The 14,272-nt window shown below is 39.5% G+C and overlaps 1 protein-coding gene across 2 annotated transcripts in view; it reads right to left on the bottom strand.

Annotated features, from left to right (window-relative positions):
* Positions 1-14,272, bottom strand: part of LOC106674024 (SKI family transcriptional corepressor 2) — a 216,404-nt gene that overhangs the window by 52,209 nt on the left and 149,923 nt on the right. For both annotated transcript variants that reach the window (XM_024226051.1, XM_014406454.2), the window contains exons 2-3: positions 914-988; positions 625-850 (exon numbers count right to left, since the gene is read on the bottom strand). In XM_024226051.1, coding sequence (XP_024081819.1) covers positions 625-850; positions 914-988 — 301 coding nt within the window. The remainder of the gene's footprint in view (positions 1-624; positions 851-913; positions 989-14,272) is intronic.

Genomic DNA, 14,272 nt, shown 5'->3' with positions numbered 1-14,272 from the left:
AGACCAGAACCTTTTCCCAGAGTTTTTTGTAGTTAGCTGACAGTTTAAAAGAGAGTTCCGCCAGTGGCCACGAGTCAAAACTTATGGTAGAGTCTTCAAATTTTAAAGAGGAAGGTTTCTGCACTACTAAATAGTCATCTTGGAAATATATGATTCCGCAAGGAGGCAGAGGAAACCAAAACCTAGTGTCATACCGTATTACACTTCCACAGTGGACAATAACCTCTACCACCGTGACGAATCGAGAACAATTAACAAACTATAGGTACAGATTAGGGATTCGATAGCTTTTAGATGGCGCAGTATACCAAAGCTGTATAGAGCCCAAGGAACCATTCACTGCTATGGGACTCCTTGTGTCCTGGTTGACTTTTTCAAGTTCAGATACCTTGCTAGATTAGCCAAGCTAAGTATTTTCTTTCTTTTTCTCCCTCCATGATTTATTGAAAAGGAATTACTATCATTTCGTAAAATCATCTGGGCAATTAGCTGATTGCCTCGCAAAACGTGAGGGAAAAGTAGACTGGAGAGACTACTCTTGGTAAATTTTGAAACATCGTAGGTCCACCAAAGATTATTTGTACAAAAATATATTTTTGAGAAAAAGAGTGAGTTGTTACTTACCGCATCTTCTTGAGGATACCGGCATCGCGCCAGCTCTGCGTAACATCTCGAGCTGAACTGGCGTACACTGCACGCATGTGATGCCCAGCGCGACGCGACGGTTGTGAATCTCGTTGTAAGAGAACGCCTTTAACAGGGTGTTGCTGATCTGAGCGAGGCAGAGCCTTTCCTGGTTCTCCATCACCAGTGAGACTATCGGCACGCCGTAAAGGACCACCGTTCCCACCTGCGATCCAAAATCTCTGCTCGTCAAAAAGGAACGTTTCTCGACTATTTAGTGATGAAATACCTGATTCGGTTTGCCCTGCATCTGGGAGACGTGCTGCGACTGCGGTGGCGAAGCCAGTCTGACCGACACTGACATCTTGAACAAACAGAAATCAATTAATAAACACATTTCTAAATATCGAGTTTCACACAACAGACGTTGTTCTGTATTAAATTATGAAAATATTGAACTAATTTGCAATGCATTTTTCATATTTTTCTCAATTAAAAAGCCACGGGCTAAGATTCAAACCCAGAGCGTAACCTCTCGACCAAAGCGGTCCCTTGAATTTCTTAGGTCTTGTAGGTCTTATGTCGGTAACTTAACTACCATTGATGTAAAATGTCACAAGGTGAAGGAAGCAATGCCCAAACGCTTCTGACAAAATAGCGAAAAAAGTTAGTACTGCAACTGTCGCCTCTTCCTATTCTATTTCAGGAATATCCTATTCTATAACCTCCTACTGAGGACAATAACGCCACCGTTATATCAACCAGGAAAGCTTCTGGTTCCTCCTTGATCGACCTGCCCTTAAAGGTCAAATATTTCTCATAAACAATTATAAAGCTATCTTGAGTCCTACCAATACCCACAGTAGCGCAATATAATAATTATGATTGCCAAGCCAGTGAAATAAAAAGAAAATGAAAAATAAGCCAAATTAGCCTTCATTCCAAGGTGGAATCCATTCTACCATCATACCCAATTTTTTATTTAGGCCGAAGATCCCACGAAACCAGATCTCAGGTATTTGCATCCCTGCCAGCATCAATTTCACAAAGCCACGTTTGAGCAAATAAAAGTTTCCTTCCCGTAAATCATGGCAAAACGTAACATCATACACATATAGTCGCCATAGTAAACATCAACAACTGAATAAACAACATACTACATTAACACATAAAATGCAACGTATTGTATCATTTTGATACTGATGTGTTTGGTACAACCCAATAGTTGAATACCATATGTCCTCGTAGGCTTTAGGACTTGTTTGTATAATATTATTTGACTTTCTATATTAAGGTTAGAGTCGGGGTTTATCAATTAATATACTTACCTTAAACCTATTTCTGATTAGACATTATACAACACAGAGCACTAAGACTTTGTCTGGGGGCTTTGTCTTCTACGCCTACAAACTCCCTGAAAGTGGAGGCTAATATTGGACCTTTACATCTTAGAAGAAGACGGCTAACAATTAAATTCTTAACTTCTCGGTTGCACGATCCTTCACACCCTGAAGCTGCAGGATTGGATAACCTTGCCTATACATCCTTTGGTGGTGTACACAATGCATCCATAAGACACTCCCCTTTGCTGGAACATATGCAAATAAAACACATCGCCCTGGGTAGACAAATTCGGACCGCCAACCCTACGCTTAATTGGCGCACCTCCCTTTATTCACCCAATATCATAATAGGCCAACAAGATCTGATAGGAGAAAGAGAATATGTAATAGATTGTTATGAAACCGGACATAGCCCTCTAGCCACAGTGGTTTATACGGATGGTTCAAAATCGAAAAATGGAGTTGGTGCAGCATTCCTCGACATAAGTAACAAGAACTCAACTAAGTTAAAGCTACCCTCCTTTTGCTCTATCTTTTCCGCCGAAGCCATAGCTATAAGGGAAGCAGTTAAGTATGTAATAAATCTCAACCCAACCTATGCTATAATTTTGTCGGATAGTTGGAGTGTTTTATCAGCCTTAAAAAATACGGATTGTCCTCAAGATCCCATCACCACAGAGATAAAACACAGTATGATGTCTGCGAGTAAACGTGTCATTATTCACTTGATCTGGGCGAAGGGTCACAATGATAATAAATTTAACAATCAGGTCGATTTACTGGCAAAAGAGGCTGCAGTTTCGGGAAGTTGTACTGAAGAGATCTCGGTGTCGGATATCACCTTTCATAACAAAACGATTCTGAGGAAAAAATGGCAAAAGGAATACACAGAGGCAAGTAATCCTAAGGGCTTCTGGTATTTTAACATACAGCCAACGATCCAGTCTGCAGCATGGTTTTTTACCGTGAGACGACCGAGAAAGTTTTTCACTTGTACATTTAGGCTTAGGTTTAACCATCACCGTCTTCCATCCCACCTCCACAAAATGGGAATCTTCTCAAATGGCAAATGTTCATGTGACAATTCTACAGTGGCAGACGCGAATCATGTTCTTTTGGCCTGCCCACTAAAACTTCAAGGAAGAGAAGATATTTATGTTTACAAGATGTTTACAAAACACTGGTGAAAAATAAAGTGCCACTACCCACCTCAGTTAACTTAATTTTAAGGTATATCAAGAACATTGAAAACCTGGATCCCATTTTTACATTTATCGAAAAAAATGACATAGATGTTTAAACAAATTTTAATAAAGAAGGAAAGAATAGTAATATTGGATCAAGTGGACGTGGGCAGGCGGCGGCTGGGCCGTGCCTGGCTGGGCGGGCGGTGCGCTGGCTGGGTGGACCCTGGAACGATCTGTGACAAAGTAAAGGAAGGGTAGAAGGACCTTATACAGAGAAGAGGCTTGGGCGTCCTTCCCGGTCGGCGCTCGTGGCGTTCGGTCTCGGCGGGGTCGGGCTGTGGAATGTCCGCGGGACCCACTAACAGGAATGGCTAGATGTACTAACGTATAAGGAAAAAAAAAACCTATTTCTGACATTTTTGTTTCTTCACGTGTTCTTTCCATCTCAGCTCGGCGTCTAAGGTCATTCCAAGATATTTAGCTATATCGCTGTATCATATAATAGTTCCATCGATTGTGAGAGATGGATCAAGGTCCACTTTTTTGCTTGGGAAGTTTATACGTACTGTTTATATGTATTGCAGCTGATTGAACTTGATTTTCAATTTTCCATTCGTTTATCTTATTACGAACCTTTTGAAGGATTTCGGTTGAATGGTTGAAAATCGGTTCTACTGATTTCAACGCTGTGTCGTCTGCAAATGTTGCAAGTTTTACTCCATTTATTTTCGGAAAATCACTGGTGTATAAAAAGTATAGCAGTGGACCTAGTATCCTACCCTGTGGCACTCCTGCATTTATTGTTTTTAATTCTAAGGGTCTTCTTGTTTGACTTAGAAATGTCGGTCAATCTACATTCTGGTATGGTAACATCGCTTTTAACTTACATAAGTCCTATAAGGACGTATCTGACAAAACAAGCAATTTTAAAAATTTATTAAATTTTATAATGTACCTAGGATACACCATCTTCCCCTGTGGTTTGTTTATTTATCTTGATTAAAATATTAAAGCAAAAGTAAAGTAACGTAGAAGTAAAGAGGTGGACCTAATGTGCTACCTTGTGGCACTCCTGCATTTATTGTTTTTAATTTTGAATGTTAATCTTCTTGTTTGACTCTAAAGAGTCAGTCAGTTAGGTAGGAACCTGATAATATGTACATTCTGCTTTGGTAGCATTGCTTTTAGTTTATTGATGAGTCTTTCATGACCTTGTCAAAGCTTGTGAGACATGAAGGAAGATAAGAAAACAAATTTGTGTTTCTTCAAGAGGTTTTTCTATTAACTACGTTACTCGGTGAGAAATTTAAGCCAAAAGATTTAAATTTAAGTGCTTTTATATATCTCAATGTTTGACTCTTACATGAACAACCAGCAAATTGGACGGCTAGTAACGAACTAACTAACTTAATAAAATAAACCTGAGATGTTACAGACTAAACTCATATTGGACATGCCATGACAGAGATGATAAAAGCACAAGTAATCTGGGGAAAAACATGGTTATACAAAACTGATAAAAATCGAGGGCGACGAGAAAAACAATTACCAGAGAATCGTCCCCTCATAACGAGAAAATAAAGTGGAGGGCGAACCCCTGGAAAGAGGCATTATTCCGGCGAGGAAAAGCTAGAAAAGAGAGGGCGGTTAATAAATATGGCAATTTTATCAAAACTCGGCCGAGAGCAAATCCGATTACAGGGAGACTGTTTTCGAATTAAATCCCAGATGGAGATTCCGTGATTTTTAATTTACGTGCTCCGTGAGGCGTGGACAACTCCCAGGAGTGGGTGCATCTGGCGGAGGAGGATCGTGGTAATTAATAGTCCGCCCCCGACATGTGCTTCCCAACCCTCGTCAACCCCGGGCCCTAACTACTTTACGATCTGATGAGAATTGTCATGATTCTTAATTCGATAAAAGTCATTTGTCTCGGTCCGCTCCGACGCCAGTTTCAACGAAATCAGGTCATTCCCTTAAAAACTGGCATTATCATAACCCCTTTCTTCATGATGTCGTTTACACTCATAATAAAGTCATCAATCATAAACTTTCCTTTCATTATATTCGGAAATAATAGACCAGTCAAATCACAGATGCAGATTTAAGACACCCATCATTTGAATTTGATAAAATTGATAATGAATGCAAGATTATTTTCTTTGTATTTTCGGTTTCCACTTCGATTGGAGAAGATACGTTAATACATTCTTCATGGACAACATTAAATTGATTGGCCAATTTAACTAACTGTCAAACCCTGAGGGCAGACTGCTTCAAATTAGATATGCCATGATGTCACAATCCTTAAATTCACATTTAACAACAAATACGAAGTAATGTGTAAGTAAAACAACAAAGGAAAAACTGAACCAAAAAAATACGTTCAACAAACGAAAAGGGCATAGGATAACATCCAAAGACTGAACTGGTTATAAATCTCCGCAGTCAGAAATCCAGCTATTGAACATTGTCAGAGAAATAAAAAAGGCTTGGAATCCAATGAAAGAAGCCATATTCTGTGACAGTATGGCACTTTAACCGTGAGGTGAAATTGTGCCTGAAGTTCCATGGAATTCTTGGTGGAAGTCTCTCAGGAGCGGGATGACATAGCGGCCGAGAGTGAAGCCTGTATGAATACTTCCATGCCCGAACCTCATTGTGAGTTGGTAAACAAGATAATTGTAAAAAGAGCATTGAAAAACGGATTAAGCATATTGGCGGATCAACACCCAAGGATAAGAGCATACGCAAAACACACGCATGACGATCCGATTGCATAAGTAAGATTATTACCAGAAAGGAGTGTGTACCAAGCAGAAGAAATATTGTGCTGATTTTGCCAAAAAAAGGAAGAGACTTCAGAGTACATTCTGTACTACTGTTATTGAAGAAGAAGAAAAATAACTTTATTCTGGGACTGGTGTCCCCTAAGAATAATTTACATGAAATAAATAAAAGAAGTTCCTTCAATGAAGTTAAAAGTTAAAAAAAAAGATAGAAATCTTGGCACAATGTATACCAAAAAAGCAGGACAGAAGAAAAAATTACGAGAATATTAAACAAAAATAACAAACGTTAACGTGAGTTCTCTGCTTGCCGGGAGAGGAGGTGATTATACAGGTGGGATTTAAAGGAGGAAAAGGAGACAGCGTGACGAATAGAAAGGGCAAGGGAGTACTAGAGTTTAGGGACTCGGGTCAGAAAAGATCTTTCGAAGGTATGGGTATGTTGCGGAAGGATAAGATCGATTGGGGATGAGCGGGTCTTACGAGTGAGATGTGAGGAGTTGAATTGGAGGGATTGGAAAATGTAAGGAGGACGACGAGTGTGGATGGACTGGAAAAGAAAGCAACCTAGGAAATACTGTGCACGGAAGGAGGGGAAAGTTAAGAATACAACCCCGACAGCCGGGATCCCCGTGGGGTGCCGTACACAAATCTTACGCAACAATTCATAATACGTTTCCATCACGCGTTCTCCCCCTCCGAGAGACCACCGTATGCCAAACAGCTATAATCGAAGAAATGGAAATATAAGGAAGATAAAAGGAGTTTGCGGGTGGAGAAAGGTAAGAGAAGCGAGGACCGACGAAACAGGCTGAGGAAGGCAATGGAATGGCGGGAAATTTGGGAAATGTGAGAATGCCAGGAAAGGTTTTGGTCAAAGACTACTCCTAGGTTTTTAACCGAAGAGCAGAAGGGGTTGGGATGGTTATTTAGCATGAGAGGTGGGATGCTGGGGAGGGAATTGAGGAGTTGCCTGGACCCGATAATTATGGCAGTGGATTTGGACCGATTGAGGACTAGGGGATTTTTATGGGCCCATCCGTTGATGGAGTTTAGGTCTTTTTGGATCTTGAGAATGGCCGAGTGGAAGGGTGGAAGGATATGTATATTTGGGAGTCATCGGCATATAGGTGATAGTTATAGGACTGGATGGAGTCGGGCAGATCATTGATATAAATGGATAAAAGGATAGGAGAGATGCTAGAGCCTTGAGGCACCCCAGATTTTAGTGGGAGGAAGGAGAAGGTAAGGCCATTGGGAAGGGAGACAGCTTGGTGGCGATTGGTAAGGTAGAAGTGGATCCAACGGATGGTGCTGGCGGAGAAGGAAAAAGATTCGAGTCTAGAGAGGATAGGAGAGTGAGGGACAGAATCGAAGGCTTTAGAAAAATCAAGAAGGACAAGTATAGTAACTTTCCGTTGGTCCATTGCTAAGTGGAGGTCACTGGTAATTTTTATTAGTTATTGTCTATCTAGGCGCAGATTTCTGTTTCTAGGTATTAGAAAAAATCACCTGTCACGACTGTAAAAATACTACAAGCAAGACAAAGGAACTTGATCAACAGACTAAAGTTGATTAAGCAGAGAGACTGTATTTGTAAGTAGAGGTGCAACAGGCTCTGTGAGCACCTCTTCTATCTCTATAATGTCTAACAATTCTTACCAGGTAGCTTGTCGGTAGATTTGGATTTGAGATTTCTGCAGTTCAGAACAACAACCCTACAATCTAGATACTTAAGAAAATTCCTGCTGCGCTATTTTATACACATAAGATTACCATTCGTCAAAACCATTTTGTTCAAGATCTAGTAAGAACGATAAATTCCACTGTCCACTTTCAACCCACGATAACACTTTAAGACCTCTAAAAAGGAACTGAGCACTTGATTGTCTTAAGTCTTAAGTTATACGGACTTGGTGCCGTTGTCTGAAAAGACAAAAGCCTAGGAAGAGAACGTGGAGAACATCTGCACTACTATGAATGTCTATCTAGACATTTCTTTTGCTTGGTGAGGAAAAACCACAAGCACTTACTCAAAGCTACTACTTGCCAGTCTTTGGCAGTTGTTCAACAGTACAAAGAAGACTAACTAGAACACAATGAGTCTTATTTATGTCGAGTAACAACAATCTATGTTACCAATACTTCTATCTCCATTCTAACCCTATAATACCTACTCATTGCTCACCAGATATTGTGACACCTAATCGAAACTTACAATCCTCAATTCTGGGATTAGGCTAAACTCGACAGTTCCAGGACACCTACCGCTGTCTCCTACACAAAAGAACTGTTCAGGCTATTGAACTTGATCAACAGTCTAAAGTATAATGCCTATAACCCCTACCTATTGCACCAGATACCTTGACCCTAGGTCAAATCTAATTCTTATGCTTACGCCTTTGAACAATGGATGCGTTCAAATCCTCCAACATAGCAATATTGCCAATCCAGGACACTTTGGAAAGTGCTTGATGTCCCAATGCCTACTATCAACATCCACATCGATGGATTGGTCAGAACCATCTTTTGCAACATTTAGCAAGTACCGAACACCTTTCCACTCACGTTAACCCTTTAAGACGTTTGAAAATAAAGTGAACACGTGATTTTTTGACCATTAAAGTATTCTGACTTAGCATTGCTGCCTGAGAACAAATACGTACCGAAGAGAAGTACTGGCAAATGGCTTGGTACTTGATCGACGGCCTAAGGATGATTAATAAGCTCATGGAAAAGTAGCCTGGAACCATGTGTAGGAGGATCTGTGACTACCTATTTTATCCCTATCCTTAACTCTTTCTCTTCTATTTTTAAACAAATAACTCTAAATTGAAACAATAATGTTGCCTCTGATGGACTCATTCGTTCTTTTTCTAGTTTTCTTTCATATTCTTTTTTCTTTCTTCACACACATGTTCTTTTTTTATCACTTTTTCTTAAAAGGATATTTCGTATTTGTAAGGTGAATGTACTAGTGTTCTCGGTACCTGTTGACAATCAATAAAAACAGGAGTTGGAAAGAGAAACCTGTTGGCGTGCAGAGCGGGGACCGTTTCGAGTGGTTATTAACTAAAGTGTGGATTTTGTGTTTTGACTGGTTCAAGGAGAGAATAACACGCAAACACGCTACGTGGCCGAGCCGCCCCCAACGACAGCAAAGCACCAATCCGCACCCTCCGAGGGAAAATCTATTGAAATAGAATTTTCGAAATGGTGGTATTATTTTGATTATTTGTCTTACAAGAGGACGACCAGGTTGGTGTGTCATAGATTTGGACTTTTTTTGGTGGCTCTACACTCCAAAATATCGAACTAGTATCTGCTGCCACTTCTTGTATGGTGAAAAAATCGTTTCCCTTCGTTTCAGCACCTCTCGAGACCCTTAAATATAAATTTGCATTTGAATTTAAATTTATCGATTTTTTGACCCCGAAAATCTTTTCGATTTTTAAGAAGTCGTTATCGAAATATCTGATTTAAACGGCCATAATTAAAAAATGGCTAACGGAATTGTCATTAATAAAGGATTATTTAGGGGCGGCCTGATAAGCAGGCAAAAATATTTACGCAACAGAAAACTTGGTTTTCTTATTCACCGATTAAGTCCATAAATAATATTGTGTTCTTTATAATTTAAAAAAAATATAATGTTAAAATATAGCCTTTCAGGCCTTTTACATCAGTAGTAGCATAATTTGAATTGAAATCACATGAGATACGAAGTATGAATTATCTAGATTTTTTCGTGCATTAAATAATAAATACTACTGCTGAAAATTTTTGACATCAAGGACAACTAAGGAAAGTTACTACCTATTAAAGGCAAATTAACTTTTAAATAGCAAATGAAAGTATAAAGAAAAACAAAGCACTATAATGTTGGTTAGTAGCGTTTAAATTAATTACTAATAAGTCGGGTGTCTGGGACAGAGATATTTTACTATTAATAGTCATCTCAAAATGAAGATTAAATTTTTGCTCTTTCACTCTCTCTCTCTCTCCCTCTCTCTCTTCTCTCTCTCTCCGTCCCTCCCTCTCACGCTCCCTCCCTCCCTTTCACTCATTCTCTCTCTCTCGCTCTCTTTTCTGAATTTTGTTATTCAGTTTTCTGAGTACTCGAATTCTTGGAATCTAAATAAAGACGCATTCATTTTATGTATCTGTCCCTTTCACTTTATCTCATTCTCTCTTCCTTCTCACACTCTCTCTCTCTTTCTCCTTATCTCACTCTATCTTTGTGTCTTTCCCTCCCCTCCCTCTTTTTCTTCCTCTCCCTCTCATTCTCTCTTCTCTCTTCTCTCTCTCTCTCTCTCTCTCTCTCTCCCTCCTGAATTGTTTTCGGTTTTTCTGGGTGCTTAAATTCTGCAACTCTCTCCCTTGTATGTATGCAGTATGTATCTCTATCCCTTTCGATTTATCACAATCTCTCTTCCTTCTTCTCCCTCTCTTCCTCTCCTTCTCTCTCCATCCCTCACTCTATATTCCTCCCTCTCTCTTTGTCTTGTACCGTTGTCTTTGATGAATGTGTGGTCAAATTAAACGTAAATCTGATACGTACAATACAACCTGATTCTTTCATTCTCTTTCTCTCTCACACACTTCCTCTTCCTTTTCTTCCTTCCTTTCTCTCTCTCTCTCTCCCTCTCACACTCCCTCTTGTTCTCTGTTTATATAGGTTTTCGGTTCATTTTCACACTAATATCAAAGTTTTTTTTTAAGTTTTTTAAATACATTATTTTTTTACATTAACACTAATGTCCATCTGTGTTCATTCATATTTTTTATATGTTAGTGAAAACATATTTTCGCCTTGTAAAATAATTATATCGATCTGGCAGAAGAGTGTTTTATGTGTTACTTTTGCAATACTAAGTACGACATTGTAGCGACCGAAGTCTTCCTCTGTCTGGGTCTCATAAAATTAGCAATCTTGTCCATTTTTGCGGTCAAATTCTCTCACAGTTCTTGAATGAAAAATGTACACATATGGTACAAATCCATGAGTCAGATTTTTGGAAGAAACGGCATAAAAATATGGCTGGACGAGAGAAAAATCATTATAACAAGAGCCTTCTCTTTCATTAATAATCGGATGATTTTCTACGAGAGTTATTATACCTTTCGTTATTATACGAAAACCCTTTTGTGGCTTGAACAAGGGATTATTTGACAAACAGACTAAAAGTAATAATTAAAAAAGCATTTTTCGCCTCGGGCTCTCTTATAAATAAATGATTCGCCGACTGAGCGGGGTTGTATGCCTCCCCGTTGAAACAGATTACGTAACAATTAATATGTTTACAGGGCGGAGATGGCAAAGCCGGCCCCGGAAAGGGCGAGGGGTTGTAATTGTGGTATTAACTTAATTGAAGCCCCCACTTGTTACACTTAGGGGGATCATCCCCGGGGTTTGAGCTTAATAGACAGCCTACTAGCTTTTGTACATTCCTTTGCTCTGGATGATTCAAGGGCCGGTCCTCTATTCAACTCATCCTACCGAACGAACAACGGCCGACACACAAAAGTTCCCGGTTTAATCTTTTAAGTCTTAATTGCGCCCGTCTTTTCCTGCGAATTCGACGGTCTTGACAGTTTTAACTTTGGCCTGGGGATTTCTTCGGAGGTCGGAGGATCTAGGTTAAATAACACTACCCCACTTTTAAAATCAACGGCATAAAAATTAAACAATATTTTTCAGGTAAAATAAGACAATTCTCATTTAATTAAAGTGGTTTCATGTCTTACCCTGCTTATACTCCTGACCCCCAACTGAAGAACGCGTCGGTGTACTTTTCTAAATGTCTGGTATGGACTCATAAATGACTCCCCTCCAGGATATAAAACACTACTCAAAACAGATGGAATATAATCTTGATTGCAGGTTTTTCTGAATTAAACGAGAATATTAGGAATTCAAACTGATTTAAGCTGCGGTTCCACAAGGCAGCGAATTAGGGCCTATCCTATGCTCGCTGTTCACTAGAGATCTACCAGAAACAAGTAAAATACCACGGGAACATAAGTTTAAAAAATCTGGTACACTCTAAGACCAAATACTAGTATTTGTGTAAATAATCCAAGTGGAATTCAGATAAGATTAGGAAACTACCTTAACAGGCACCAGCAACCAGCATTAACAGGAACGATATGAGAGAGAGAGTGAGAGAGAGAGAGAGAGAGAAAGAGAGAAAGTGTCCTGACAAACTAGAAAGTATGGGAAAAATGGGATTTAAGAATAAATAGGGCAAGATGCCCACGAGCAGTCAATCGGACCATATTTAATCAAACGCATCAAGGAATCAGGCGCAGCTTTAAGCTGAAAAGAAGAGACGATGCCGTCTACAATAACGCTGTTGTACTGTGAAGATGGGGTACGGGCCTACTCAGGCTTTTAACCCCTCGGGTCCTGATCGCCCGCCCTGTGTAATATATATAGTTGTACTGTGAAGGGCCGAAATCTAATCCAAATTTGATGGTTGGGAAAAAATAGACAGGGATTCTAGAAAGCATGTTACCCAAAGATACCAGGAATGGATAAGTAAGTGAAGAGGTTTAGTTTAGGAATTAGTAAATCCATTACAGTTCGTGGTCCGATTGACCAATTAACTTTTTTAAATTAATTAATATTTATGAAAGGTATTGGTTGAGATAAAAAAGTCAGTGCCACGAGCGGGATTTGAACCCACGACCTTCGGCCAAATACGCCGGTACTCTACCACTTGAGCTTTCGTGACTTCGATCCGCTCGGACACCAACTTCAATCTCATCCTTACCTCTCGAATTTTCCCTCCTTTTTGCCATTTTTCAAATGTCGTGTAATCTGTTTGATTCTCGGCGACAAGGCGTATTTAGCCGAAGATCGTGGGTTCGAATCCCGCTCGTGGCACTGAATTTTTTATCTCAACCAATATCTTTCATAAATATTATTTAGGAATTAGTTTTATAACTGAGACTTTTCAAAGGGTAGGAAAATAAAACGGAGTACGACGTTAAAATATAAATTAGGAAGACTAGACCATTTTTGGTGGAAATAGATTTAAGCATCTGTGAGGTTATCAGGTGGAATCAGGGAGCTTTTCAAGAAGGTAGATGATTAATCGTGAACTTCACATTGGAAGATATGCAGGCTTTGGAAGGAAAAGAGGAAAAGTCTGTTTTTCTTTTGACCTCAGCATTAGTAAAGTTGATAGAAAAGTCAAAATAGACATGTCTTTAGTTTTTCCATAAGAGTAATGGGCAGTATTCAATGATTATAACTTTATGTTATCAGTAAATCTGTCGTTCTTCAGTTTGTAGCGTTTAATTTCAACCGTTGCTACGGAAAGGTTTAAGAGGATTAAGGCAAATGGGCAAGAAGTGGCCGATAAATAGACCAATGCCAGTTCGGTCAGGTCACCTTCAGGCCTGCGTACCAAATTGCCAGAACCCAGATCCATCCACAGATTTAGAATATATCCTCGGTACAACAGTTCAACAGGAAATTCCAGGTCAGAGGGATGTACAAACGGACTGGCTATTGAACACTGTACAGAGGGACGACCATCAGACCATACTAAAAGCTACCTACTTCGTTCTTAGACAATTCCAGAGCTTTTGAGATTGCATTAAGGTTCTGTTAGAGATTAGGGAAAACAACATTGTTTAGGTACCAGGACAGGGTAGAGCAGACCAATAAATTGACCAAGGAAAATTCGATCGTATCGGCATTAGATCCTTCACATAATCGGTTAATGCTTTGGTTCAATGGGTTGTATTCCAGGAGAGATGCATGCAAAAAGGCACATCAGAGGACCATCGCAGCAACTAACGTCGAAACTGCTTAGTCTAGCCCATGTTAGTCTTAGAATGATAGGATGCACGCATTGCATACTCCGGAGGCACATGGGAGAAAGGTATCCCAGTTAATGCCTTCATACCATTGATGCCTTTAAGATTATCAATCATGAGGTATTTATGTAAATAAACAAAATACTAAAATTCGCATAAGTTTTGTGATTTATTTTCAAGTTAAAATTCAATTTTCAAGCGGAGACGGGCTATTTAACACTGAGATAAGTCAGAAGGCTGGGCATTGCCAATGAAAGAATAGCCATCTACCAGGACAGTTGGGTGGCACTACAAGCCTAACCTCATTGGTAGTAAAGTCTAAAATTACATCAAGATCTAGTCAGACATTTGGTACAAAGACAAAACCACCCTTGTTTGGGTATCAGGCTATACGGGCAGAAGAGACCTATAAATTGGCCAAGGAAAGTTCGATTAGGGCACTCATCACCCCGGATCCTTTTTTGTGCCATGACGTGGTGAATTAAAAATTAATTAAAAT

The sequence above is a fragment of the Cimex lectularius genome, unplaced genomic scaffold (genome assembly GCF_000648675.2).
Source record: "Cimex lectularius strain Harlan isolate CLEC.00 unplaced genomic scaffold, Clec_2.1 scaffold110, whole genome shotgun sequence".
Lineage (NCBI taxonomy): Eukaryota > Metazoa > Arthropoda > Insecta > Hemiptera > Cimicidae > Cimex > Cimex lectularius.
Note: the sequence above shows the minus strand (reverse complement) of the source record. Positions and strands in the feature narration are given on the sequence as shown.